Source organism: Myotis myotis, unplaced genomic scaffold (assembly GCF_014108235.1).
Source record: "Myotis myotis isolate mMyoMyo1 unplaced genomic scaffold, mMyoMyo1.p scaffold_m19_p_14, whole genome shotgun sequence".
Classification (NCBI taxonomy): Eukaryota; Metazoa; Chordata; class Mammalia; order Chiroptera; family Vespertilionidae; genus Myotis; species Myotis myotis.
In genome coordinates this window covers 1,917,136-1,938,311 of record NW_023416318.1, presented here as the reverse complement: position 1 = coordinate 1,938,311, position 21,176 = coordinate 1,917,136, and the positions used below count along the sequence as shown (strand labels likewise).

At 45.2% G+C, this 21,176-nt stretch overlaps 1 protein-coding gene across 1 annotated transcript in view; it reads left to right on the top strand.

Annotated features, from left to right (window-relative positions):
* The window catches only part of DNAH6 (dynein axonemal heavy chain 6), a 223,692-nt gene that overhangs the window by 196,924 nt on the left and 5,592 nt on the right, over positions 1–21,176 (top strand). Inside the window, exons 65-74 of the mRNA XM_036335492.1 lie at positions 337–425; positions 1,163–1,309; positions 2,801–2,939; positions 4,741–4,860; positions 5,411–5,532; positions 9,919–10,048; positions 15,106–15,233; positions 17,574–17,759; positions 18,294–18,366; positions 19,260–19,411. Coding sequence (XP_036191385.1) covers positions 337–425; positions 1,163–1,309; positions 2,801–2,939; positions 4,741–4,860; positions 5,411–5,532; positions 9,919–10,048; positions 15,106–15,233; positions 17,574–17,759; positions 18,294–18,366; positions 19,260–19,411 — 1,286 coding nt within the window. The remainder of the gene's footprint in view (positions 1–336; positions 426–1,162; positions 1,310–2,800; positions 2,940–4,740; positions 4,861–5,410; positions 5,533–9,918; positions 10,049–15,105; positions 15,234–17,573; positions 17,760–18,293; positions 18,367–19,259; positions 19,412–21,176) is intronic.

The following is a 21,176-nucleotide window of genomic DNA, read 5'->3' as shown; positions in this document are numbered from 1 at the left end:
AAAAACACTTCATAAGCATAAATGCACTGCCGGTAACCAGCCTCTTTTTCAATTGAAAATTTCCTCCATTTCAGAGGGAAGGCCCTGAACGTCTCCATGAAGTATTGAACATTAACATGTCCCTAATGTCTTTACTCAAATGTGCCAGACTCTCCTGTATGAAGATTTCTGTAAAGATTCCCTGAGAACATTTTTACAACACCCTTATAAGAGATAAACTAGTCTTTAAACAGAACTTACAGCATTTTTTGCTACCCTATAATAATTACTGCTTATAGAAGAGTGTTACTAAGAATTAAGTGTTTTCCTTTTCATTGTTGTCTTTGTTTTAAACAGATATTACTATCAAGGAGAGTTTCCGGCTTTTTTTAAGTTCCATGCCTAGTAATACATTTCCTGTCACAGTTCTTCAAAATTCTGTCAAGGTAATGGATGCACCTTTACCTTGGTAAAGGTCGTTGGAGTGATGTGAAGTGACTGGCCTCAGAGTGTTCACCCAGTGGGTCCAGGGAGCTCAGGCCCCGTGCAGGACCGTGTCAGAGTCTATACAGCCCAAGTGGGGAGGTGGGAGTCAGTATCTCTTCAGTTTCCCAGGCCACCGCCCATACTTGCGTGCCCTAGTCTTATTGGTCAGTCAGGTTGTTCCATCTTAGCCTCTATCAAAACATGTCAAGGATGCAGGGATGAGAATAGGATCCCTCCCAGCATGAAAGGGATGCTTCAGCATTGGAGAGACAGGAAGACCTACAGGCTGCTGGATTTCAGAGCTGAAAGTTTCCAGTATGTGAGCAGCCTCTGCAGATGTTCACCCAAGCATCCTCCCTCCCTGCCCATGTCATCAAGGCAAAGTGTGGGGTGATGCCATGTGTTGAGATGAGCAGAAAAGCCGATGCCGAAGGCCTTGTTCAGAAAAGTGGACACCAAAGAGGTTCTTGTGCAGGTGGTTTACCCACTGGAGGTGTGAGGTGTGAGGACCCATCAGGCCCTGTTCTCCCAGGACGGAACCACAGCAAGACATAGAGCAGGCACGAGCATGCCAGGACACCCCACGGGCATGAGTTATCTACATTTTCTCAGTGGCTTCAGTCCACATGTGCTCCTCAGAAATCATGCAGATCTGTCAAGTCACTCTCTCTGACATGCATGTTTCATCTAAATCCAGGTAACCAATGAGCCTCCAAAAGGCTTACGTGCGAATATCAGACGAGCATTTACTGAAATGACACCTTCATATTTTGAAGAAAATATACTTGGACAAAAATGGAGACAAATAATATTTGGCATTTGTTTCTTCCATGCAATTGTTCAGGTACACTCAATTCTGCTTCTTAATAGAAACAAGAACATGTATTTTGTTAAAATAAATAAATAAACAGTAAGAATTAAATGAAAGCTTACAAGTGGCATCGTGAAATGCCGAGGTCCTGTTCTGTGTCTGAGCCCAGTTAGTTCTAATGCAGTTGCTGATTGATCTCTGTGCTTCCCTGATCTCGGTATCTCACAGCCTTGCCTCCCAGCTCTGTTCTCAACACCTTCACCTGGATGATTGCAGCAGGTCCAATGCAGAAAACTGATCTCCTCAGCTATGCCTCGCTCCCCAAAATCTGCTTCCCCTCTAGACTCTACTTCTGATATCAGTGCCTCCCTTCTGTCAATCACCTACAACCAAAATTTCAGGATTATTTTTGTTCTTCCCTCTTCACACATATATATCATGTCAGTCATTAAGCCCTAATCTTTCTTGCAATAATTTTACTCTCACCTGTTCCTGTTTGAGTGGCTATAACAACCTTCACAGCTTCCTCCCAGTGACTGGAGTCCCAGGTCCCCTGAAATATGATCTTCAGATCAGCACTACTTTCTCCTTCCTTCAGTTCAAACCTTACTGCTGTCCAGGTCTGGTACCCATCCTGTGACTCACACTTGAATTCTGACTCTTCAAATATATAGCTCTAGATGGAGTCTTGATTCAACTGGCTGACTGCTTTTCAAATGTGCGTAGGCCATAGAGAAAAAAATCAAGTCTAGAAAAAAGCAAATTGTAGATGCAAGATATGGGATAAGTAAAGAAGGTTCTACAGGAGACCCAAGAGGATTGGGGTTTCTAGGTGTGAAGCCCTTGTTCTAATGAAAGCAGTTGAGATGAGGAAGTGGTTTAAGATTTAGAGAAATTTTGAAATGAAGAGGACATAGGACCAATCCTCTGGTATAATCATCAGTTTAGAATTATGAAATTAAGATGGGATGGATAGAACACAAACAGAAGGAAAGATTTCATTATGAGAAGTCATGAAACAAGGATTATGATTCTGTGTACCAGTAAAAAAAAAAAAAAGACGTCTCTATACAGAAGTCAGTATGTAGTCAGCACAGCATGGCCTGACTGAAGAGCCTGCTTGGTGGACACACTCCTTAGAGCAGTAGGGGGAGCTCTCTCCATCAGCTAGGTGAGTGTCAGTGTTTTTTATGCCAAAGGACACCAGGGGGGATTCTTTTTCCTATTTGGATGGAGAAATATTTTATCGTGAAGAAGAAATGTTCTTTGACAGGCCTGCCCCATTTTTCAGGAATATCAAATGTTCTGTTAGAAATGTTGGAGGGGCCCGTCCTGGAGGAAGAGGTGCCTCCTTGTTTGGTGGGAACCACGCTGAAACCCCAGCCGAAGTTAAACTGCATGATTTTAACTGATTTTACAGAATGAGGACACCCGACTTCAATAGAAACCTTTTTGTTCTCAATATTTTTCACAAAATTAATGTTCTCAACTTTTACTTCAGATGGTTTTCATTTTCCATTCTAGGAAAGAAAGAAGTTTGGCCCTCTTGGTTGGAACATCTGCTATGAATTTAACGACAGCGACAGAGAATGCGCTTTACTGAACCTCAACCTTTACTGTCAAGAAGGAAAGATTCCCTGGGATGCACTGACCTATATTACTGGTCAGTACGCCCACATGGCCAGGGCATCCAAGCTGTGTGCCACACACAGTTGGTTCACACCCACCTGGCCCATACAAAGATGGCCCCCTCCATGGTGTTGGATCGTGGTGGTGATGACTTCTAGTATTCCCTTAGCGAAGAGAAGACCAGGATCAGAATATCATAAGAATAATGACAATAAAAAAGTGGGACAGATGTTTCCTCCAATAATAATAGCAAAAAATTACATTGCTCTTGCTACATGCCGAGCATTATTCTAAGCACTTCCCGTTAATTAGCAGATTTAATCCTCACAACAACCCTGTAAGGCAAGGACTATTATATTCCTACTAGAGGCCTGTTGCACGAAGAGATTTGTGCAATAGGCCTTCCCTTCCCCTGGCTGCCGGCACCGGTTTTCCTCTGACACCCGGGACCCAGGCCTTCGCTCCGGCTCCAGATGGAGCCTTCAGTCCTTGCTCCACCGCTTTGCCCCTACATATGCAAATTAACTGCCATCTTTGTTGGGTTAATTTGCATACTTTCCTGATTGGCTGGTGAGCATAGCAGAGGGATGGTTGATTTACATTTTTGTCTATTATTAGGTAAGATTTTACATGTGAGAAAACTGAGGCACTCCATTTACAACCGGTAGAGCCAAGATTTAACGCAGACAATCTAGCCTCCAGAGTTAGTGCTCTTAAATTCAAAAGACTCTGGATACTGATTGACCTTTTGGGTCAGGTGTACTTTTGAAAAAGGGAAAAATTTCAAGAATTAAAATTGCTAGCAGGTATTAATTATGCCACAAGGGACCTTACTGACAAAAATTAGATCCGATTTGGACCATGGAGGTCCAAATCATGAAGAAGAGATTTGCACTGGGAAGTGGGGGAAGGGAAAGCTCTGGAAGGGGACGGGGTGGGAGTGGATGGTTTTCATTGGTGAGTAAGGGGCGTGTGGGACCACAGAGAGGTACCCGGTGAAAAGCCAATGAAACCTTGGAACAAGGAATAATAAAGCAACAGTAAGAATGGATGCGGGCCTATCCTCAGGGTAGACCAAGAAGGGTGAGGGGGTGGGCCTGGGGCCTGGGAGGCTAATTTATACCCCTGCCCCCAGCCACTCCTGTGGGGCCGAGATTGCTGAACAGGATGGTGATGTGAGCAGGCTTGGAATTTGCCGATTGCAATGGAGCATGCTGCACGGAGCTTCTCTGTGGAAAGAGAGACGGGATACCAATAAGTTTAATTCCCCGTAGCATAATTTTTGTGAGACAGGTTGGCTCCTTACCTTGAATCTCTTTCTTCCCTAGCTTAATATCAATAATCTGTAAGGTAAGTTGGGTTTGGATGCCTTGTTGTAAATGTTTTATTCCATTTTACTCATTTCTCCTTCTCCCCCCGCCCCCCCCCCCCACCCCACCCCGCCAAAAGCAATGTTTCAGAGAAAGTATGTTTTAGAATACTGCAGTCAATGATGATGGGAGACCAAAAATCAATAGTTTGAAGCAAAACAAAACAAAACAAAACACAAAAACAGGAAGAAGGAAGAAATATGTAAACAGAACTCAGTGGCTTTAGTTTCTGTTATTTGGAAAACACAAAATAATAAGGGCAGAGTACATGAACTAGATTTTCTCCTGCTTTTTAAAAATTGACTTATTCTCTTTTGGGGAGGTAGTGGAAGGAAAATCTTGTGCTATTTCCACTTTTAGTACCAAATAAATGCGTATGTAAATCAACGTATTAGAAATGGCATATGTCTATCCATTAAAAAGAAACAATACTATAATATGTTTTTAAATGCAAATGCTTTGCAGGTGAAATTACATATGGTGGTAGAGTTACAGACACCTGGGATCAAAGATGCCTTCGGACAGTCTTGAAAAGATTTTTTTCTCCTGAAACATTAGAAAACGGTTACAAATATTCCGAATCAGGTGAGTGACTTTTCAGTTCTGTGGAAAAGACCTTCCCTAAGAAGTTGTTGCCAGCATCTCTTCGTTTTCCACGCAGGCGTTCTCTGTGTCCAGTCCTCACAACCCAGTCCCGGTGCCCACCCTGTCCCCAGGCTTGACCGCCTTCAAAACTGCTTTGGTTATAACAGCACAAGGCCATATTTTGGGCACTAACCACTTTGAATTGTTTCTTTTCTAAAATGGGTTGTATTCTGTCTACATGCGTTTTCAACGTTATAGAAATCTGGAGCCCTTAACAAGGCTTACCTTTCAGCAGTGCCTCCCTGAATTCGAGAATCATGAAATGTTCTGGGCAAGACACCCTGAAAGGTTAGGGCACTAATCAGGCACTCGGGGCCTCAAGAAAAGGTGAAGAAACTAGACATGACGTGGAGGCTTGGGAAAACTGTCCTTGTTTCTATGGGAGGCCGCTGATGACAGCCAGCCTCTGAACCTGGCAGAGAACTACCGAACTTAGCGGGGCAAAAGCCAGCCTATCTGAGGCATTTCCTTCCTGTGTCTTCAATAACAGGCATCTATTTTGCACCCTTGGCTGACACCCTACAAGAGTTTAAAGACTACATTGAAAAGCTACCTTTGATAGATGACCCAGAAATATTTGGAATGCACGAAAATGCCAACCTAGTTTTCCAGGTATGTGGCCTTTCAACTTAAAATGCCTGTTCATATTGTGTATGTCAACTTGCAACATCGGCAATCACCTCACCAGCTCTGTCAATTCTAATGTCCCTAAATAAACAGATAAAATACATGTTTCACCTTACCTTCAGCTTTTAATTCCACTTTAGCCTGTCCCCTCAGGATCCTTCACAAAGTCCTAAAATCATGATGCATTTTCCTGTCGCTGGCCACCCCCTTCCACCTCCCAGCCTTCTGCCAACCCCACAATCTACCTGCTGGTCTACCATAACGTGGGGACTTAGATGATCATCAGGAGAGTCCTTTCTCTTTTACCCTTCTCCCTCCGAATAAGCTGGGCATATCTGTTTCATATGGACCCACAGATGATCACATTATAAAAGTACAGTGACAAATCTCCAAGGCCGAGAAATTAAAACACCGAACTTTAAAAGTACAGCTCATCGAGGGCACAGTACCAGAGCCCAGCAATAGGTCCAAAGCGCAGACTGGACAATTTTACTCCTGTAAGACCTCCTGCTGCCGCACCATTATCTACGAGGAATCCAAGCTCCTCACAGGGCACTCAAGGCTCCCCATGACCTGGCCACTGCAGACCTTTCCACTTTCATCATCTGTCATGCTCAGGTGTCTGCGCCTAAACCAAAGCCGTGAAATGAGCTATGTCCCTGAGGGCCCTGCGATGCTTTCAAGGTTGAAGACTAGGCTGCCCTCCCAAGGCTAAAAGGAATCACCTCCCTCTCTTTCTCCTTTTTTCCTATTCATCCTTCTTTGTAACTTCAGTTGTGCCCCTACAGTGTTAGAGGGTGAGGTCTGCCTAGGTACCGAGGAATCCATGCGAAACAACAGTGGAACCTCCAGAAAGAACATCAAGAGGTTAATGCTCTGAAACCTGGTGTCACGTTCTCCACCCTTAAAATCGCTTTGCTAGTCGATGAGGAGTTAGAATAGTCTATCTTATTTCTCCTTATTCTGCTTCCAGCAGGAAAAAGAGGCGGGCAGACCTAGTGTTCATTTGCACTCATATCTGATGTTTGCTCTGGAGTGGGTGGGGTGTGGAGGGTGAGAGAAGGGGTGGGGCGGGGGGTGGATATGGAATAGGGGAGTGCTGAGAGATACAGCACTGCCGGTAGGAGCAGCACTCTTGGCAGTGTGTGCCTGGGAGCACAGTACTTTTGTGTTTTCTGCTGGTTCAGGATGACTGAGAATGAGAAAACAGGAAGGTAGTGGGCCCCCAGTATGTTTTTCTGTCCTGCCTCCCTCCATTTTTCTGGTACAATGCATGTCCTATTCCCACCCCTTCCTCATCCATAAAATTCTGGTAAGAATTCTAAATACCCACCACCTTCACAGAGGTGAGCATGTCACTCAGGTCTGGCCAAAGGCAGCACCCCATCACCTCACCACCTGACTTGGTCCAAGGAACAGGCACGTGGCCCATGCTAGGTGGATGGGAGTCCCTTCCGGAGATAGTGTCTATAGATGCGGGGATGTGGGGAGGGCTCTTTCTTTCCTCTCGGAATCCCTGGCTAGGATGCTGTGTATCTGAAGTATCCTGTGGCCTTACCCCTGGCACCCTCCCCACTCCCCTACCATGTGAAAGAAGGTCATCTGTCACAGGAAAGAATGAGAGAAACAGCCAAGCATGCACAGGAGAGAAAGCACTGGATCTGTTCATGCCTGCAACCCACATGACTTGTGTTCTCTTCCCAGCTATGTGAGTCAACAGGTTCCTTTTCTTTGCTTTAGCTGATTTAGTTTAGCTAATTCTGCTTCTTGTCATCAATAGAATTTTAATACAAAAGATACAAATGATTCCTTCCTTAGCCCAGCAAACTACAGGTTCTTACTAGTAAAGAAAATTGAACCTAGTTTTTTTAAAAAACTGAACCTGGACTTGTACATATCAAGGGGAGATACAGTGAAGAAATTTGCCTCCAAAGAGAATAATGAGCATAAGTCAAGGGCAATCTACATAGATTGTCTATGAGCAAATGGAAAGCTAGTGTCTCTTTTCTGATTAGAGGCTGAAAAAATAAAATTAAAAATAACAGCCCTGACCGGTTTGGCTCAGTGGATAGAGCGTTGGCCTGTGGACTGAAAGGTCCCAGATTCGATTCCGGTCAAGGGCATGTACCTTGGTTGCAGGCACATCCCCAGTAGGAAGTGTGCAGGAGGCAGCTGATTGATGTTTCTCTCTCACCCACGTTTCTAACTCTCTATCCCTCTCCCTACCTCTGTAAAAAATCAATAAAATATGTTTAAAAAAAAACAAAACAGAAGCTGAATAAATGGGGCGGGAAAGAACGATACCTAAAGATAAGGGATAGAAAACACCATCCAGGAGACGCAGGCTCACCTTCTGCAACTCATCTACTGCAGAAACCAGGAAAGAAAGAATATGTTCTGGCATCTGGGATAGAGTATGAGACCCAGCCTATAGGAAAGAGAAAGCCAAACTTTGAGAACAGGCTGGCTTGTATATACCAAGGATGCCATGAGATGTGAGAATGAAATATTTCAAGGAAGCTAAAAATACCATAGCAGAATTAAAAACTTCTTTGGAGTCTTAAAGACCAGAACTGGGATATAGATTATCACACATGTGATGTAGGGAACAAACTTAAGCTTTCCAGAATGGAGACTGAAATGTCCAAAACTAGAAATGATGAGAGACGACTGTGATGCAAAGAGATTCAGCAAAACAATAAGAAACAGAGGCAATCATTTTTTGCTTCTTTGAAAAGGAAACTAAAAAAACGGAAGCTATGCATGGACATATTCTAGAACTAGTTTGAAACTACAATAATAAGAAACAGGCCATGTTAGCAGCTGGTCCACCTCACCTCCAACCCCCCCCACCCCCCCAAAAAAAGTATAAATGGTCTACTATATTAGTCAGGATGGAGTCAGTTGTGCTGCAGTAAGAAAATTACTCAAGTCCCAATAATTTAGTACAACAGCTGTGATAGCAGATTGATAGAGGGGTTGTACTTCACATAATCATCCTGGGACCCAATCTGAGAAAGGCACTCTTATAACGTACGTAGCTGCATTCACTAGAGAAAAAAATGGCCCCTTCATCACAGCCTGGGAAGAGAGAAACGGAAGAATTAGGCATAGGCTTTTCACTGCTTCCACCGTCACTTTGACTCACATCTCATTTACCATAATAGTCACATGAACCATCTTTCTGTAAGGGTGCAAGAACCTGTAATCTTTGCTATACCCTAGAGGAGAAGCAAACTGGGAATGGTTGCTCACCAGAAGTCTCTAATTCAGTTACCATCATAGGAAGTGATACCAGGCTGGCTGCACTAAATGTTTCAAGACTCTTCCATCCAACCAAAGAGTTAAGAACTAAAATAGAAAATTCATGGTATTAAATGACTGGCATTGAGTAAGGAAACCAAACTATTTAACTATAGCATTAAGTAAATGACTTCGTATATGTGTTTAGAATCTAATGAATATGTCGATAGTAATGTTGAAAGAATGTTCATGAAATTGAAAAAGAATACTATATAAATTATACGGGTTCAAGTTTTTTTTAACCGTATGCACACATATAGAGACAATGTCCAAGATGGGAGGCGGGAGGGGGGCAGTTAACCAAAGTTATAAATATCTCTGAAAAGCAGGATCACGAAAATTTTTTCTCTGTACTTTTCTGTGTTTTCAAAATTTCCATAGTAAGCCATAATATTTTTATTTAAATAACATTTTCTCAATTAGAAAAGCATTCTAAAACTCAATTCTCATTATTTCTTCCTTACTTTCATAACTGCCTTTTAAATGATTAGCTAAAAAAAAAAAAATTTAATCATTTTATTGTGGTAAAATATATACAACATAAAATTTATCATTTTATTTTTTTAATACTGTTTTTTCTATTGATTTTTTTTTAAGAGAGAGAGGGGGTAAGGGAGAGAGAGGAGGGGGAGAGAGAGAAACATCACGTGAGAGAGACACATCGATTCGTTGCCTCCCACATGGGGTCAGGGATGAACCTGCAACCAAGGTACACGCCCTTGGCTGGGAATCAAACCCACGACCCTTTGGTCCATGGGGTCGATGCTCTAATCACTGAGAAAAACCAGCCAGAGCCTAAAATTTATCCTTATAGCCATTTTTAAGTACAGGTCGGTGCATTAAGAAATTCACATTGTTGTCCAACTGAAATATTTTAATCATAACACTGACAATGATGTACTGTGCATTTCCAATGAGCATATTTTACCAACTCTATCTTCAAAATAAAATATAAAAATTTCTTGTTTTTAATAACTGCCATTATTTCACTAAGTGAACTATAGGTGCTACAAAATTATGTGTTGAGAATTGGAATCTTCACTATTCTGTCTCTTCCCACGGTTACAGTACAAAGAGACCACCACTTTAATCAACACCATACTTGAAGTTCAGCCAAGGTCATCTTCTGGTGGAGAGGGAAAGAGCAATGATGAAATTGTCCAAGAACTTGTTACTTCTATCCGGAGCAGAGTTCCAGGTAATAAATATCTCTGGCAACTGTATATAATGGAACTTTTAGGAGTAAACTCAGAGAGCTGAGTGATAGCAGGTGTCCAAATTGCTTATTATGCAGACTTGTCTTTACATAGAAAGCTATTGTGATGTGGCACAGTCCATTCATAGACTAGAGGCCTACAGCACCGCAACTGCCAGAAGCATAAGGAGCAAGTTGGTTTCTAGCCACGGTAACTTTCATCAGACTTTTTTTCTGAGCTTCCTAATGTCTCTAGAGCTTTGCTGTCCAAGAAAGTAGCCGCTAGCCACATGTAGCTACTTAAACTTAAAATTAAATTTAAAATTTCTTTTCTTGGTGGCACCAGTGGCATTTCAAGTGCCCCCATATTGGATAATAAAGATCATTTCCATTATCATAAAAGGTTCTATTGGACAGCCCTGCTCTAGAATCCATGTCACTTTTCTTCTCCATTCAAGATAAATAGCTGAATTAATTTCACCTTGTTTTCTGGTGAGTTAAGGAATCTTCCTAAATGATCAGAGAGAACCACTTTAACACTTTTGTTAAAATGACTGCAGATGTAGATTTATTAATCTATTGCTCATGGTTAGAAGAGATGTAATTATAGGGAAACAAAAATTTAAGCAGAAAATAAAACAATGACTATAAGAGTAAACTGTATTTCTCACTCTACTCACAGTAATTCTCACACCAAATGTGTGGATCGTTCCCTCACATTAAACAGTTCTCCAATTCTCTGGACACCAACTGGGTGTCCCTACAATTTAATTATGACATTAACTGTCCAGAGTGAGCGCAGACTCCACAGATTAAAGGCTCAGTCCTACAACAAGACTGCCCCCCAACTGTAGATGCCGCTTGCAAGTCCCAGGTTGCGATCTGTACTTCTGACCAGACAGCTACAAATCAAGGGTTCCCACAACCCCAGCCCCTTCTTGGGTTCAGTAATTTTCTAGAACAGCTCACGGGACTCAGAAAACAGTTGCCTTTACAGTTCATTTGAAAGGCTATCATGAAGGAGAGCGATAAAGAGCCAGATGAAGAGATCCTTGGGCAGGAGCTCTGTCCCCGAAGAATCAGGGTGCACCACCGTGCTGGCACATGGATGTGTCCACCAGCCCAGGTTAATTCAGCTACTTATCTTGAATGGAGAAGAAAAATGACATGGATTCTAGAACAGGGCTGTCCAATAGAATCTTCTATGATAATGGAAATGATCTTTATTATCCAATACTAGAAGCCAGGTGCACAAAAATTTGTGCACTCGGCAGGGGGGGTCCCTCAGCCCAGCCTGTGCCCTCTCACAGTCTGGGACCCCTCGGGGAATGACCACCTGCTGGCTTAGGCATGCTCCCCGGGGATTGGGCCTTAGCTGGCAGTCAGACATCCCTCTGGCAGCCTGGGAGCCCTCAGGGGATGTCTTGCCAGCGGGGAACAGGACTAGCTGCAGTCAGACATCCTTAGCGCTGCTGAGGAGGCAGGAGAGGCTCCCACCACCACCGCTGTACTGGCAGCCGTCAGCCTGGCTTTTGGCTGAGCAGAGCTCCCCCTGCGGGGGCACACTGACCACCAGGGGGCAGCTCCTGCATTGAGCATCTGCCCCGTGGTGGTCAGTGTGTGTCTTAGTGAACAGTGATTCCCAGTCGCTCTGCTGTAAGGGTCAATTTGCATATTACCCTTTTATTATATAGGATAGAGGCCTGGTGCATGGGTGGGGGCCAGCTGGTTTGCCCTGAAGGGTGTCCTGGATCAGGTTGGGGGTCCTGCTGGGGTGCCTGGCCAGCCTGGGTGAGGGGCTGAGGGCTGTTTTCAGACTGGCCACAGCCCCTTCAGGGTGTAGGTCCCCGCTGGGGTGACTGGCCAGCCTGGGTGAGGGGCTGATGGCTGTTTGCAGGCTGGCCACAGCCCCCAGCCACACAAGCTCCCAGTGGAAGCTGGCTGGAAGCAGGTATATGGGATTTATTTAGCTTCGATAATTGAAACTTTGTTGCCTTTTGCAGAGGCCACAGCTGGCCAGAGCAGGCAGGAAGCTTGGCTTCCTCCACCTCCGGTGCAACCAAGCTTCCTGCTTGCTCCAGCTCCGTGGCTGCCAGCCACCATCTTGGTTGGGTTCATTTGCATATAGTCACTCTGATTGGCTTTGTGGGCGTGGCTTGGGCGTAGCAAAGGTACGGCCAATTAGCATCTTTGTCTTTTATTAGTGTAGATGGGGGCACTTGAAATGCCACTGTGCCACTGAGAAAAGTAATTTTAAATTTAATTTTAAGTTTAAGTAGCTACATGTGGCTAGCAGCTCCTTTTTTGGGCAGCACAGATCTAGAGACATTAGGAAGCTCAGAAAAAAAGGCTCTCCAGAGCCTTTTGGTTGTGCTTTTATGGAGGCTTCATATCGTAGGCATGGTTGGTTGATTAAATCATCAGCCCCCAGCCCCTTTCCTCTCCCAAGAGGTCAGAGAATGAAGCTGAAAGTTCCAAGCCACTAATCACAGAGCTGGTTCTGCTGACAACCAGCTTCCCCATGCTTTGGGTTCTTAAAAGTCAACTCATTAACATAAGCTAGATGTGGTTGAAGGGGGCTTGTTATGAATAACAAGAGATGCTGTTTTTACCTTTATCACTCAAGCTGTTTCAGGAGCCAGAGTCAAAAACCAAATGTTATGAAAAGTGATGCCCCTGTTGTTTTTCTCACTTATGAAATTACAAGGGTGTTAGGAGATCTGGTCAGGAGCTAGAGACGAAGACCGAAATATATATATATTCTTGTTATATTACAGTATCACAGATTGAATCTTGCCAAGTGCCCCAGAAAAAAAAGGGGCCAGTGTGACCTCATAAACCAGTTATTTGCCTCCTAAAACAGGCCTCAAAAGAATCTCTTCTTGAGCAGAGTCCTGTTGATGTTGAAGCAAACTGAGTCAGTTATTTTAGAAAGCAATTTTTAATAAGTCTAGGAGGACTAGGTGAAATGGGATGAAGATGGATGGATGGATGGATGGATGGATGGATGGATGGATGGATGGAAGGATGAAGATAAAGTATATTTGTCTCAGAGTTCCACTGACACCTAGGAGGTTTTCTCTCCAGGCTTCATAAAGCTTATACTTTTACTGTGAAATAAGTGATGTCATCTGCTGAGAATAGGGGCAGGGATGCAATTGGCTCAACAAGAGAACTGAGGGTTTGGAACACCTGAGGCAAACTGCTATCAGTGAGGTGCCCTCCGTGTCCCCACCTGTTATCAGTGGAAGTGGAGTTCTTGGGGTGCCACAGGCGAAAGAATTCCTGAGGCTCCCACAGGAGTTATTGTGGCGAGCTTTATTGATGAAGTAAAATTAAGGGGGTTTTCTTCCAAGGTCCCATCTTCCTCTGTCTCACTATGGAAAAAGTCCAGTCTAGTCTTCAGCAGGGCTAGGGTTAAAGCCTCTGCCCAGCGTTTCCTCTCCATATCAAAGCACAGTTCAGTCCAGCATATGACCAGTTTAGCTTGTGCTCCCAGCTGTAGCCCAAGGCCATGTGGTTGCTTAAGGGCACATAGTAGGCTAGCATGAGGGCAAGTGGGGGTCACGTAGCAAGAGAGTGCAAGGGAGTAGGAACAAGGCTAGGCAGAGAGAATTCTTTGTCTGGATTTCACTGCACTTGCAGTGCTCCACCCCCAGCCAATTATCTTTTTCCCAGGATAGACTGACAGGTAAACACCTTCCCTAAGTCACCCGACTTCATTTCGCATGCATCCAACTCCCCCTTTGTTTGACTCCTCCCCCCAGTGACTTGCACGGAATGGACCAGAGGTTCCCTGGGGAGTATCAAGTTGCAGCTTCCCAGTGAAGCTGCCCAGGTGACCATGCTTATAATGTCTGGCCACCCCTTTGCTCTCTTTCTGTTGCTAATATTACATACTAGCTAAGCCTGGCTGGCGTGGCTCAGCGGTTGAGCGTTGACCTATGAACCAGGAGGTCACGGTTGGATTCCTAGTCAGAGCACATGCCTGGGTTGCAGGCTCTATCCCAGTAGGGAGCATGCAGGAGGCAGCCTAACAATGATTTTCTCGCTCTCATCATTGATGTTTCTATCGCTCTCTCTCCTCCTGCCTCTCTGAAATCAATAAAAATATATATATTCTTTTAAACTAGCTAGTTATGATGATAACAAAATGATAGAAGGAGAAGACGAAGGCCATGTGGACCCAAAAGATTGGACTGACCCACGCTGCTTGTGATTTTTTACAGCAGCCAAAATGTGACTGGTTAGGAAGGAATTTGATAGGTGTGTTTCAGAGCCACTCATTTACCCACACTTTATTCAGATATGCAAGGAAATACACTTCCTTCATATTTTTGGAGTTTATATGAGCCTCCTCTTGCTGGATTGTAGGGGAAAAGAAGAACAAAATTTCCGATCCAGCTTGAACCAAGGGCCTGTTTCATAATTCAGTCAGTCCCTTTGAATTATGCTCAGTAACTTGGCATAAATGCAAATTCTCTCTCATCTCTCGGTCTCTCACTGCCAACCCTCCTCTCCCATATGCCACACAGGTGTGCTGGGAAGAGTTGGGCTTATGAACCTGCAAGGCCGAGGAGACTCAGGGCCCCGGGCACCTCTGTTCTCAGGGATGTCTCAGATCTACCCAGTAGCTGCTTGTCCTGCTAGCATTTGCCACCGACGACTGCATGGCCTGTCTCCCATTCAGCCTAGGCCCAGGCGCAGGAGAAGTTGGCTTCAAGAAAGGTTAAGAGCCCTAACTGGTTTGGCTCAGTGGATAGAGCGACGGCCTATAGACTGAAGGGTCCCAGGTTCGATTCCGGTCAAGGGCATGTACCTTGGTTGTGGGCACATCCCCAGTAGGGGGTGTGCAGGAGGCAACTGATTGATGTTTCTCTCTCATCGATGTTTCTAACTCTCTGTCCCTCTCCCTTCCTCTCTGTAAAAAATCAATAAAATGTATATTTTTTTTAAAAAAAGAAAGAAAGAAAGGCTAAGACAAGTAAATTACAACCATAATGATATGACGACAGAAATTAGTGATAATCGATCTGAGGAATTGACTCTCTATGTTTCAGAAATACTAGAAATGGAGAATGCCTCTGAGAGCCTTTTCATCAAGGACCCTCAAGGACGCTTTAACTCCTTGACCACTGTTCTTGGACAAGAAGTGGACCGGTTTAACAATCTGCTGAAATTAATCCACGTATGGGCGCTCACTGCCATCATTGCTGTGGGGTAGCAAAGCTGTGTAGAGAATTATATAACATGAGTGTGCTTAGAGCCTTCCCTCCCCATCACTTCAACATTTCCATTTGAATATGCTAACAACTCTGCAAACCCAACTTGTTTAAAATTGAATTTACACTTCCCAAACAAGGCCACGTTACCTCTCTCATAATGGCTTGGTGTATATGGGACATTACAAATCCTCTATCTCCTCATTATCCTTACACCCTTAGACTTACCATCGGCAGATCAGAACTGTGATCAGAGACCACTTTAGAGAACTAAAGCATTAGAGATACAGTTCTCGTTCCTGATGTCTAGTTTGCATTGAATAAGATCGCATTTATGAGGACTGTGAACGCCCGCATTTCTCAGAGTGTGGGTCACAGAACACCTGCAGTAAAATCCACTCTGCCGCAGGTTCAAAATGTAACTCCTGATCCCACTCCAGCCCTGAGAGAGAATTTCTGGAAATTCCTGGGAAGATGGACTTTTTTAAAAGAAAACTCCCCCAAATGATTTCACTGCAACTAAAACTTGAGAGCAACTCTTTGGTCTTTTGCCTCATGCTCAGGAGTATGTTCTCGCTACATGGTCTGGACTGTGTCATGATGGCTAAACACCTTCCTGGTTTCTACGTGTATAACATTGATAAGGGAAACACAAAAGCTATTAGAGACCCAATATAGAACAATAACAGGAGAAGTTTTACCACCAAGCAGGGAACCAAATACCTACCACAGAGTCAAGGCTCAGTGATGAGATTGGGGAGGACAGATGGAGTAAATCTTTTAAAGCCAAAGGCCATCTGTCCCCTCCCAGGAAAACAAAGTCTCTGAATGTTGCTGGTGGCTGGCAATGCCTAGCCTCATGGGTCAGGGGTACACAGCAGCAGCTGAATATAGGAAGTCCTCACCTTGGGACTATGGCATCGAGGCAAGTATACGCCAGTGTCAGCAGGCCAGGTCCCCAGCTCAGGGCCAATTACCTTCTGTCTTGAATGAATCAAGATACAGATTAAGCTGCTGTGATAAAGATCCCCCAATATAGCAACCAAAATGAGATAGAAATTCACTTGTCCCTCAGCTACCTGCCCAGAGGGAGCCCTGTCTAGGGCAGGTAGTTGGTCTTGCTTTCTGAGCTCATCCAGGGATCCCAGAGAGAGGGTTGGATCTTCCAGCCTTAACAGGTAGCTGCCACTTCTAGGTCTAAGGTGGCTGCTCCCACTGTCCCCTTTTGCTAGTCACTGGGGGGCGAAGAAAGCTGAGGAAAAGCAGCTTTCTCATAAAAATGTGATCCAGAAGTTGCATGCATCATTTCTTCTTGTATCCATTAGCCAAAATGGTCACATGGCCGCTCCCCAGCTGCAAGCCTGGCTAAGAAATGGAGCCTCGCCCTAACCGGTTTGGCTCAGTGAATAGAACGTCGGCCTGTGGACTGAAAGGTCCCAGGTTCGATTCCGGTAAAGGGCATGTACCTTGGTTGTGGGCACATCCCCAGTGGGCGGTGTGCAGGAGGCAGCTGATCGATGTTTCTCTCTCATCGATGTTTCTTACTCTCTATCCTTCTCCCTTCCTCTCTGTAAAAAAATCAATAAAATATATTTTTTTAAAAAAGAAAGAAATAGAGCCTCTGGGTAGATTGCTCTCTGCCCGATTAAAACTAGGGGGTGGGGAGGACTGGTGTTCAAAGGAAGAAGAGGAGATGGGTGCTGCTCGTCCCTTGTCTCTTCCACATCCCCCACTTGAAGACAGACAAGTCTAAGCATCACTTCCTCCATAAACGCTTCCTGGACACCAGCCCTCCCCTCCAACATCCCATGACTTAGGAACCCTTCCTCAGGGGCCATCATTTCTGGTTCTGTGTCTGTCCCTGTAATTAGCACATTGTTTTGTAATTACCCTTCCATGAGTAAGGCTTTCCCAATGGAAAACGACTTTCTTAAAGAAAAAGGGACTGTTATATTAGCCATCTCTTTTTCCCTAGTACCTGACGCATACTAAATCTTCCAGTGGCATTGTTCAAAACCATTTCTTTTGGCTTCTGGGGACATTTCTCTTCCTCTCTTCTTCCCACTTCATTGGATTCCGCTACTAACTGCCGGAACTGCCCCCCACCCCCATATTTTACACCCCATGGTTGCATGTTGTAAAGATGCATGGAGGATGGGAGGGTCTGACCCACCAGACAGTATGCAGAGAGTATGGAACCCAGCAAGAGGGCCTATCAGCCGGCAGCACCTGCCACCACCAATGGGTGCATTTCCCACTTGCTAATTACATCTGTGCAGGGCATCAACCCTTTCTTGTTCTCTTAGACTTCTCTAGAAACACTCAACAAAGCCATTGCTGGATTTGTGGTGATGTCTGAAGAAATGGAAAAGGTGTATAACAGTTTCCTCAACAACCAAGTTCCCTCGCTGTGGTCCAACACAGCCTACCCGTCCCTGAAACCACTAGGATCATGGGTCAAAGACCTTATTCTGAGGACCGCATTTGTGGACGTAAGAAAATGCTCTTCTGTGGGATTTGATAAATCTAGCGATGCAGTTGGCCCTAAGGTCCGTAGGGAGCCCTAGCTAACATATCGACAACCCTTGAGGAATCATCTCAGCCCAAGGAAACAGATCCTCTCAGAATGGCATCACTTTAGACATGTCGTGCTCATTGTAATGGAGTTTGGCCCAGGCCCTTATCCCAACATCCCATTTTAATTCCATGCCATCCCTGGAGATTCATACTTCGTTCACGGGACCCCACTGTGAGGTACAGAACCAACCTGAAATGGGCCCGAACCCCAGTGTGGCTTGCTACCATCTCCCTCTTGTCCACCATCTGTAATAACCAGGTTCTGGGTTTGTGGTCAGGCTGCGGGGTGAGGGCAGGGCCAGGGCAGGCGGTCAGGATGGGGCTGGTGGCTCACCCAGGACTGCTTTAGATTCTGCCTCCTGAGAGGCCCTCCAGAATCTGACTTTGATTTAAATGACAAACTCCGTCTCAGGAAAACAGTACATTTTGGTGTAATGTGTCTCCTTCAGCTGTGGCTCAAACGAGGGCAGCCTAAGTCCTTCTGGATCTCCGGGTTCTTCTTCCCTCAAGGATTTCTAACAGGTACGAGTGCTTTCCCCACAGACGCCCCCCAGGAAGGCATGGTGTGCTCTGGCCCGGGCCTCTAAGATGGGCAAGATGGCATGGCCGAGACTGGCCTCACCATGAGGCTGTTGACTTATAGGGAAGTCTAGTGAGGCCCAGCTCTTCCTGGTTTGCCAGGGAAAAGGATGACAGAAACAGCAGATGTTCCCTAACCCCTGCCCTTGTCGGGTGATGCAAACACCGCTGCCCCTGTGGACACACACAATGAGCCCCAGATCCCCATGCAACCCATGCTCCAGGGCACCACACGCCCTTCAGCTGCTCCAGCTCCAAGTCTAAGCAGCTTCCCTCCCTCTAAAGCTCTTTTAAGAAAAATTTTATTTTTTCTTGATAGCTGACTAAAAAATACTCTTGATGTCCTTCCTTCAGCCCAGGGGGCGGCGGGGTGTTATTTCAGGGATTCCTGCTAGAGAGCCCCAGAGTGGGCCAGGGCCACTGGGCTGCTAGATGCTAATCAGCTGAACCCTTTTCCTCTCTCCTCCTGAATCCCCAGTAAACAGCCCATACAAGACAGCTGAATAGGACTGTCAAGTTGGGGAGACTGGGTTCTGGAACTCCTTCACTGGTTTGTCTCCCTCCAGGGCAGAGCAGTGCACTTCAGACTTAGTCTCCTTCCCTCTCTTCCCAGCCATGACCACAATACACGTGTTGGCCCCGCCCCTCCCAGCATCATCCACAGACTTCCTGTCTCCTCGAACTAATTCAGAATAAGGTGCCAATGGTTGCCCCTTCTCCGTGGAGAGGAAGCTCTCTAATGCTAGAGCAGCCTGGTTGGGGGCAAGTGGGGGCTGTGTTTGGACAGCAGTGATCTTGGTCAGAGGAGCCATTTTTCTGATTTTTTCTATTTACAGGAACTCTGCAAAATCATGCTCGGAAATACAATTTGCCTATAGATGAGCTGAGTTTCAAGTACAACGTAATTCCTGTCTATCGGGATCAAGCCGCAGTTATAGAAGCTGCCAAGACGGTGAAGTTTGGAGAAGAACTACCCATGGACCTGCAGGTATTGTCTCCCTGACTGTTGTGATAGCAAAGCAGCATCTGTCTCACGGTCATTCAGTATCTCTGCCAACCTCCCCTGCCTCCCATATGTGAGAGCAAAAGGGGCAGGATGGGGCTCATACCCCCCAAATCAAGCTCCCCAATTAGCAGTGACTAGATCTGAACCCAATGTGGGACAGGGGGAGGAGGTAGAGGTGGTGCCTACACCAGCAAGCAGTTCTCAAACACCAGCTGGGAGACCTACAATTCAGCTCAATTCTGACGCTACCCAGAGATAGCATCTGACCCCACGGGTTAAGAGTTCAGTCCTGCAAGATTGCTCCCCACCACCCCCATTTCAAATGCCAGTGTCAAGCCCACATTGTCACCTGTGCTTCTGACCCACTGGCTCTATGTCAGAGGTTCCCATGACTCCATCTGGGCTTCAATCAATTTGCTAGAGTGGCTCAAAGAACTCAGAGAAACGTTATTTTTAATATGTTTTATTGATTTTTAGAGAGAGAGGAAGGGAGAGAGAGATAGAAACATCGATGAGAGAGAAACATCGACTGGCTGCCTCTTGCACGCCCCCCGCTGGGGATCAAGCCTGCAAACTGGGTGCCCTTATAGGGAATCAAACCAGCAACCTCTTGGTGCATGGGTCGATGCTCAACCAGTGAGCCACACCGGCCAAGCGAAACTTTTTACTTAACTAGTTACTTTTACAAGGATATAACTCAGAACAGCGAGACGGAAGCGATGCCTAGGGTAAGGTACAGGGGAAGGGCACAGAGCGTCTATGCCCACCAAGCGTGCCATTCTCCCCACATCTCCACCTGTCCACCCTGAAGCTCTCCGAACCCAGTCCTGTGGGGGTTTGTGGAGGCTTCATTACATAGTCATGGTTGATTGGATCACTGGCCATCGGAGACTGAACTCAGTCTCCCTCCCAGAGGTGCTGTGGGGGGATACACTGAAAGCTCCAGCCCACATCTTTAGGTGCTGCCCAGACCCATCTCATTAACATAACGAAAGACACCACTGTCACTTTCAACATTCAGGAAATTCCAAGGATTACGGGAGTTGTGAGTCAAAGCCACAGAAGGCCCTGGCTGGCTGCTCAGTGGTTAGAGTCGCGGGTTCGATTCCCAGTCAAGGGCATGTGCCTCGGTTGCAGGTTCCTCAGCCCCAGGAGGAGCACCTGTGGGAGGGAGCTAATTGATGCTTCTCTCTCTCTCTCTCTTTCCCTATCTCTCTTTCCTCCCTTCTACTCTTTCAAAAATTCAATGGAAAAAAGATTCTCAGGTGAGGATTAAAAAAAGTAAAGAAAGAATCATGGAAGAAGACCAAATATATATATATATATATATATATATATATATATATATATATATATAAATATATACACACACACACACACATACACACACACACACACACACACACACACACACAGTGGGGCCTTGACTTATGAGTGTCCTGACTAACGAGTTTTTTGAGATACCAGCTGTCTCTCGGCCGATTTTTTGCATTGAGTTGATAGAGTAATTTGAGTTAACGAGCTCCTTAACCAGCTCGGTCTCGGAATGAATTAAACTCGTAAGTCAAGGCCCCACTGTATATATAATATTTTGCTTATCTGAATGACCAAACATATATTTTTTTTATAAATCTCAATGTCACAGACATCTACAGTAACTTTCTTCTTGTGGGGAAAATACATCAAGAGGTTAAAAGCAGGAGTTTCAGGATCAGGCAGGCCTAAATTTAAATTCTGACTCTTCCCC